Source organism: Alosa alosa, chromosome 12, assembly GCF_017589495.1.
Source record: "Alosa alosa isolate M-15738 ecotype Scorff River chromosome 12, AALO_Geno_1.1, whole genome shotgun sequence".
NCBI lineage: Eukaryota > Metazoa > Chordata > Actinopteri > Clupeiformes > Clupeidae > Alosa > Alosa alosa.
This window is the reverse complement of record NC_063200.1, coordinates 19,804,805-19,813,266: the sequence shown is the minus strand read 5'-3', so window position 1 is coordinate 19,813,266 and position 8,462 is coordinate 19,804,805. Positions and strand designations below refer to the sequence as shown.

The 8,462-nt window shown below is 40.3% G+C and overlaps 1 protein-coding gene across 1 annotated transcript; it reads right to left on the bottom strand.

Annotated features, from left to right (window-relative positions):
• Positions 1-2,920: 2,920 nt before the first annotated feature.
• On the bottom strand, positions 2,921-6,569 carry LOC125304338 (BTB/POZ domain-containing adapter for CUL3-mediated RhoA degradation protein 3-like). Its single transcript, XM_048258518.1, has 7 exons — positions 6,502-6,569; positions 5,600-5,813; positions 5,078-5,247; positions 4,699-4,785; positions 4,493-4,545; positions 4,194-4,389; positions 2,921-3,827 (listed from the first exon to the last, which is right to left on the bottom strand). The coding sequence occupies exons 1-7, from the start codon at positions 6,502-6,504 to the stop codon at positions 3,609-3,611; spliced, it is 942 nt and encodes a 313-aa protein (XP_048114475.1). The 5' UTR covers positions 6,505-6,569; the 3' UTR covers positions 2,921-3,608.
• Between the last annotated feature and the right edge of the window lie 1,893 nt (positions 6,570-8,462).

Genomic DNA, 8,462 nt, shown 5'->3' with positions numbered 1-8,462 from the left:
CAGGGCTATCTATTGTATGGTGGGAATTTTTAAAACATTTAGTTTAGTACAATGGAACGTTTCTGACCATGGTGGATAGACTTGACCGAAGATTCTAGAGCGCTCTGTACTAAATTGGACTTGTTAACTGACTTAACTGAGACAGACCCAAAGTCTTTGGTTAGAATTTACACTACATTATATGTTCAATAGTTCTATATTCAAATGTAAATTCAAATTTCGTCAGGAAACAGAGATTATGTCAAATGATCATCCTAGTCCATAACTGGGAGAAATGGTCTTCAGTAGTCAATTCTCTCATGGGAATACTATTATCTACAAACCTGCTTCAATAAAATAGAACAACTGAATGTATTACGTGTTTTTACTATTGGGGAAATTATGTGAAACTATTCATAGTTTTAGGTGAAACCTGGTGTCTTAAATATGAAGTGATAATATTTATAATACATAAATTAGAGTGTTTGACTAACAAATGCTGTGTAACAAAATCTCTGCTGGCAAAATAAATGCATATCAAGGAATAAGGCACTGTGTCCAGTAAAGCTTTTGATAATGCTAGCATACACTTTCATACTTGGTTGGTGACCAAGAGTCAAATTGAGTCATCGAGTCAAATATAACATATAACATGCTAATACTCATGTTTAGATCCACTAATTGATAATCTAAAGAACTTTGGAGAATGGATGCAACTATTGAAAATGGGAAATATGCAATAAATATCTTCTTTTTTAATGCTTGTAGACAAGTCAGCTCATATTTATTTATGCTTTATATACAGCGGGGAAAATAAGTATTGAACGTCAACATTTTTTTTTCAGTAAGTATACTTCCAATGCTATTTGCATGAAATTTTCACCAGACATTAGTATTAGATAAGCCACCCATATTAAAAAATCCAAACATTAAAGTCCATAGGTAGAGTTATGTGCAATTAAGTGGAATGACACAGGAAAAAAAGTATTGAACACGCCTGCTGAAATTTCTTAAATACTTTGTGGAAAAGCCTTTATTCGTAATGACAGCTTTAAGGCATTTCCTGTATGATGAAACTAATCAGTCACAGTATTCTGGTGTGAGTTTGGCCCATTCTTTTAAACAGATAGTCATTTAATATTGAAGATTTCAGGGGTCCCTGTTGTGAATCCTGATCTTTAGTTAACTTCCAAAACTGTTCAATTGAATTAAAGTCAGGGCCTTGATTTCCTTTCTCTGAAACTAATTGAGAGTTTCCTTTGCTGAATGGTTTGGATCATTGTCCTGCTGGAAGGTCTAGCCATGTCTCATCCTCATCATCCTGGTGGATGTAAAGATTCTTCCGGAACAAAATGACTCCATTCATCATTCCTTCAACTGTATGAAGTCTGCTAGTACCATGAGATGAAAAACAGCCCACACCATGATGCCACCACCTCCAAACCTCACTGTTGGTAGGGTATTTTTAGGGTGATGCACAGTGCCATTTCTCCTCCAAATATGGTGTGTAGTATGACATCCGAAAAGTTAAAATTTTAACCAGAATACATTCTCTCAGTATTTCATAGGATTGTTCAAATGTTGTGAAGCAAACTTTCAACGAGCTTTGACATGTTTTTCTTCAGCAATAGAGTCATGCGGGATGAGAATGCATAGAGGCCATGGCGGTGGAGTGCATTACCTATGATTTTCTCTGTAACAATTGTGCCTGCTGCCTCCAAATCTTTCTGGAGCTTTCTCAGAGTGGTCATTGGCTCTTAGGCTACTCTTCTGACTATCCTTCTGACTTCCTGGTCAGAAATCTTGCAAGGAGATCCTGTGCATGGTCAGTTGATGATGTAGTGATGTTCCTTCCACTTGCAAATAATGGCTCCAATACTGCTTGCTGGATGATTCTGAAGTTTTGAAGTGCATCTGTAACCAGTTCCATTAATATGTTTTGCAACAATAAGGTTGCAAAGATCTTGGGAGAGCTCTTTGCTTTTACCCAAAATGAAATGTTTCTTGTGTGACACCTTGCTAACAAAAACCTTTTTATAGCCCACCAGTATGTACTAACCCAGCTTATATCAATGTGTACATATAGGAGGGATAATTTCTCTAACTACTTATAGATTCCAGTTTGTTCCTTGCCATTCTTTGCGTTTGTGTACTGCTTTTTCTTAGCGTGTTCAATACTTTTTCCCTGTGCCATTCCACTTTTTTACTCATAACACTACTTTTAGACATTAATGTTTGGATTTTTATATATGTGTGGATTACCTAAGTTAATACTAATGTCCGGTGAAAATTTCATGCGAATAGCCTCACTGGAAGAATAAATGTTGACGTGTTCAATACTTATTTTCCCCGCTGTATGTGTCCTCACTCTACTAATAAGGCAACACGTTCAACACATTTCTACTTGAGGGGGTCAAGGAAGACGACTGAAGGCATATAGCAGGGGGAATTCTTTCAGGCACTTTATCTTGTATGTCACTAAATACAGTATATCAGATTTTAATCATATTTAATCTCAACATTTGGTGATGTGAGCACTGGTACTGTTCTCACAAATCTGGATTTGGATGTAGGAATGGTGTCAGACAATGTTGCCCATAGCAGCATGGTTCAGATTACATAGCATTGATCTGAACTGGAAGATAAACTGGGCGACTGCACTGGTAGCTGCTCTGAAAGTGATGTGCATTCAAAAAAAAAAAAAACAAAAAATTAAGACTGACCTAAAATTATAAAGCTTTTATCCAGAAGGATCAGTGTTAAGTACTATTTTTTTTTTCTTCTCAAAACAGAATCCAGCAATTGAATAAATTGCTAAATTCCTAACCCTGGTCAGAGGGGGTGTCGAACAGCTCTCTGTTCCGCTGTGCAACACGCAACCTTCACCACTGCAGCACAAATGCTTTTTCGTATGCCTGATGCATGACCAAAGAGTCGTTGATCATGCTGACAATTTAATGCAAAAATTACACAACTACATGGCACTGCCATGTAAATTAAAGTCCATATTTTTTAAGCACTTGGGCATAGCCAAAGGCTAAATCATACTCATATTGAAAATAGCAGCTGCAATAGTGCTGGACCAAACGAAATCAACATGGTATCTGATACCATATGGGCTGCATTTTCCAAAAGCAATATTGTGCACGCTCACAAAGATAGTGTTTGAAATTAGTCTCTGCATTTCAAGACAGTTGTAGCACAGCAAAACATTTGGGGAAGTGTAAAGTGTTTTTGTTCATATCGACTTTTTGGTCAGTTGCATCAAAATGAAGACAAAATCCTTGAACAGCATGGTCAGTAGAGAGGTCTTTGTAACAATACAGTGTTAAAGTGATTTAAAATTCTACATTACAGCCCTATTCAAAAGGACTGCTGGTAAAGGACCCCATTTGGCAAATAGGGCTGAAAGTGGAACGTTAAAAGTGTTCTTCGATTGGGACAGGTAGTGAAGCTATTGATAGTAGTATGTGTAGCCTTGGATGTGTGAGGTCATTTGTGGAAGCAGATCTGTCCGAGCAGTGATCTCGCAGGTAGTGGTGTGTGTGATTGCCAGTGGTGGCCGGATGTGTGATGTGAACTTTGACCTCATCTCCAGCAGCAAACGCATGTGGCAACTTAAGGTGAGCTCACTGGTGGTGGTGGGTACGGTCGTCGGGTCGCTTGATGTGGATCCGCCGGATCCTCTCGATGCGCTCCCGCTCCTCGTCCTCGTCCAGGTGGTGCGATCGCCCAGCGGCGCCACCTGTGGCTTCCAACAGGGCGTTGTCAGGACCGCGGCCATCTTGTGACTCGTAGAGAAGGATGTTCAGGGTCTCCTCATAGATTCGGGCTTCAGGGAACTCAACCTAAGGAGACAAGTAAAAAGCTTTAATACTGAACACTCCATTACAAGGAAAAAATATTGCATCATTACAGCCAAATTAAATAAATGGTACAGTTGTCTTCAGAGTGCCCTATTATGTCTGTCACCATCATATATAAGTCTTTTGATAATAGTACATCACAAGCATTAGAGCGAGATGATTGTGGGTCATAACCTGCACTACCACACTAGCGTTTCTGGTACAACTTCACTTCCCTGGAAATATCAGTTTGGCCTGCATCTCTTTCAGTCTGCAAAATCCCACATTGATGGTCTAAATAAGTAATATTTCATAGAAAAGCAACAAAAAGGCCTCAGTTTTAACAATTCTCCATGAGCTTTCTCCTACCTTAGTTTGCTTCTTCTCAGTGGCGTAGACAATGGATGTGCAGCACACTTCTGCAATCTTGCGTCCCTGGCCATAAAAAGACCAGCAGCAGATCTCATCTCCAATCACATCTTTGATGAAAAGGACTCGGCCATTGAACCGCAGTGACAGCTTGTCAAATAACTCTATGTTCTTCAGCAAGTTGTCATCTGAGTTGCTAAAGACAACAGAGAGGTTTTTTACTGTTGAGGTCTATAAACACAATGGTTCGTTCTTAAACATAACTATACAGTCTTAAAAACAATACTCTTTTCCCTTACCTGGTGTAGGAATATTTATTGTTGCTTCTGTTGTACAGGAGTTTGACAGTGGGCTGAAGTAGAAAATAAAAATAAAAAGATTGTTTAAAACAAAAGCAAACGCCCTTTCCACGTAACAAATAATGTATTGATAAAACTGAGTAAAAATGTATTACTGGTTTCATAACAATACTAGTTTAATAACAAACCCAATGAGTCAATCTTACCTTGTTAGCAGTGGTTATTAGTCTCTGTTCTTCCTTGGAAGAGGTCACCAGGGGGACTTTGCAGAATGGCTCATATGTGTCTTTGTTCTAAGAATGACAGTATTGCGCTCATGATATGCTCAAACAACTGTATATAATACAGTAAAGCTAAACAAATGAACACCTCACACCACCAAAGCAAAGGTTAAGTTACATAACTGACAACACTCAATATGTAGGGCAACCTTCATATACAAAGACAAGGGTCTTCACATCAGGTGACGTACACCTGCTATGCATTCACTGTATTGGAAATTCAGTGAATGCACCTGCACTTGATTGCACACATTGTGTGTGTGTGTCTGTGTGTGTGTGTGTGTGTGTGTGTTTTAAACCATACCTGTAGAGCAGCGAGACACTCATCCGCCAGACCCTGGACCAGGTAGTACTTGGCCTCGGCTAGCAACTCCTCAGTCTCCCTGCGACTGTCGGGCAGCGGGACGGCCCCGTCTCTGAGGTAGTTCAGGATGGTGCCAAAGTGCTTCCCACAGCGGTCAATTAGGATCCAGCCTGGAGCGAGGGGAAAGAACTCAGTGTCAGTCAACAACTTGAGGATGGAGAGAGAACTCACTGTCAGGCAACACGTTCAACACAGTCAGTCAGTGAACAACTACTGTGTTCAGAGAGTGCCAACTAGTGTGTTGAGCTAGACATTTTCCAGCTAGGGAAATAGCTAAGGATGAACATGCAACTATCCATTCTAATAATTCAGAACTGCGATAGGCCTACTTGTGATGATACACACGTCGATATATGATGGGAAGAGATGACATTCCACTTAGCTTTTAGGGGTGTAAGAAAATATTACATACATTTTTTGACCATCACAATAATATGTGTGTGTTGAACAGGTTTTAGTTACCTTCACTGTCTGTAAGGACTTCCATCCTTCCACTGAACATGGCTTTAAGCATGGTGTCTTGTTTGGTTAAGGTCTGCATGGTGGTGTAGTACAGGGCGCCACCCACGTTCAGTTTCACATACTTGGAACCTGGACAGGAACCCTTGAAGGAGGTGGTGCGGGTGGTGGCCGCTGGCACTGCTGTGCTGACCGCACTCACTCCCGACATCTCTTCCTGTGAGAAAACGTAGAAGACTAAGCGCCACAATTTGACACCTTTCGTTTTCACTAGCTGCCCAGGCTACCAGGCTATGCATGTTCGGCTCTAAACAGCTCTTGAAACAACCTCACGACAGGACAAACAATATTAGCAGAAGAGGCCAGCAAACCTTTGGTTCCAACTGGGATAACTCGCTAATTTTAGCTCAGGCACGCTTCTTGCCAGAAACAAACATTGTGACCACTGAATTAACTTGACACAGTTTCACAATGGCAGCTTGAAAACCACTGGCAGATTCAGCACAGGTTTGCCTCAAAACACTAGGCTACAGGAAACCTGTTGAACTTACCATGGCTAACTTAGGCTACGGCGCACCTACAGTAATGCCATTTCAAATGTAATCTGACTTGTGTTAAACCTGAGTAACAAACTTCGGGCAAAAGAAAATAATGTATCCCCTAATGACTTGATTTACTAGGAATAATATTTAGCTGCCGATCCTGAAAGTTTGTCTGAGTTACCTACGAACACTTAGCATAACGAGCTAAGCCCGACAAGTTGACCAATAAAAAAAGTAGTTACATGCTTTTTAAAAATAGTTCAGGGCCATTAAATGATTAACTTAATGCGAATAGTCCGTCAGTTGGACTGAATTATCGATATTGCAGAATGACCAATAAAGTACAATCGCAAAAGACCTTACCATAGAATCCCTGGACAATCCGTCCGTCCCAGTCAGCCAAGGGAAGCAACTTTGCTGAGGAAAACAATTGTGTCACTCCTCCCTTCCCGTTTCCGGTTCAGCGTGACGTTATCTTAAAGGAATTTCTAATGTAATTTCTACACGATTTCTACTTTCTCAAAACTATCTATTCAATTTCCATAGCCCAGTCACATGTGTAAGCCTACATTGCATCAACAATTTATCTTCTTCGACCAAGGTAGGCTAGGCTATGTTTCCTTAATTATGGAACCTCCAAAGGCCTAGGCCTATCAACCAATTTCTGCACTGTTTTAACTTACGATCAATACATAATAAACAGGATCCAGGCTTTTCTTCTTTGTAAATTTAAGTCAACAGGTGGATATATCTTTCCTCACTCGGATAGTCTGTGCCCAAAAGCAGATCAAACTGGGCTTGGCTGCTAAGTTATTTGAGCCCTTAGCTCAGATCTGCACTGAGGTTCCAAATTCTTCATCATTGGTTTCCAAAGTCATTTGCAAAGGCTTAGCACCAGAACTCATTTGTCATGGAGCCTTAATGCAAATCTGAGTTTTAGACAGAGAGAAAACTTCAGAAAGTAACACAGGGTAGGCCTATTTGATCCAACATCATTCACTAAATTAGCACAACTTTCCAGCCAGGTAGATTAGATTAGATTAGAAGATTCAACTTTATTGTCATTGTGCAGAGTACAAGTACAAAGACAACGAAATGCAGTTTGCGTCTAACCACTAACCAGAAGTGCAAAAAGCAGATAAGTGCAATGTGATCTACTAAGTATAGACAGGTGGTGCATAGACAGGTCAAGAAATACAGTGCAGTGTAGGCAGTAGTGTATTGGTTTACAGAAGGTGGTTATAAATTAAATATAAATATGTGCAGTGTATTAGCAGTTACCTTATAAGAACAGAATAAATATGCCTATGTAATATGAACAATGTATGAACAACACATATGTGCAATGTCTGCCTCCTTGTTGTCCCTGTCAAGGTTTCCATGGTCATGGACACCTCAACAGGCACAGGCGAGGAGGCATCGGGTGGGAGCGGGGCAGGGGAGAGGAGTAGGGGGTGGGGGGTTGGAGGCTTAGTTGGTTGGTTGTCACCGGGATGCAGAGCTAGGGTTCAGTAGGGTGACAGCTGCAGGAAAGAAGCTTCCTCTGAACCTACCGGTTCGGGTGCGGAAAGATCTGACTAATTAGTAACAACTAATTAGTAAAATCACTGGTTGTAAGTGCACAGGTAGAAGCAATGGCAGGAAATTTTCTTTCTCAGAATTTAGGTATATAAAAAGGCTGCATCATGGGGCCAATCAAGGGGTAGGCCTACTACTGCACAATGCACATCCACATCAAGGTTTCACAAAGATAAAATAAGCTAACCTTACATAAATTTTAGGTTTCTGGCGAACAGTTGCTGCAAATTTGTGGCAAGGTCATAGCCAGGCTATTTGTTTAAATCACCTACAAGTTTGCTGCAAATCTGCCGCAAACATTTAATGTTTGTAAGGGAGGTTGTAGAGCTCCCATATGCTATATCACATCACACTACCAGAAATATGGAACATAGATGCAGATTTGGGATGGGAGGGTTTGAAAATGCATACTGCCAGAAGTACCTACAACCTTGGGCATGGCCTGCTTGATTTATCCCCTCACCCCTCTGAACAAATTGTCTTGAATGCTATTGTTTGAGTGTGATTACTCATGCATTTTGGTACATTTTGGTGACCATGTGTTCCCAACCATTGCTATGTTTGCTATTATCGTTGCACCCTCCTGGCCTCTCCCCCACACAAGCAAAACAGCATTACAAGCAAGAGGCAAAACTAACTAAGACATAACCAATTCTGGCACGGTTTTAAAAATGTTTAACTTATTTTGAAACAGCCAATCTATATATTTATATTCTCTATTATTATAGTATTATGTCTAGTTAAAA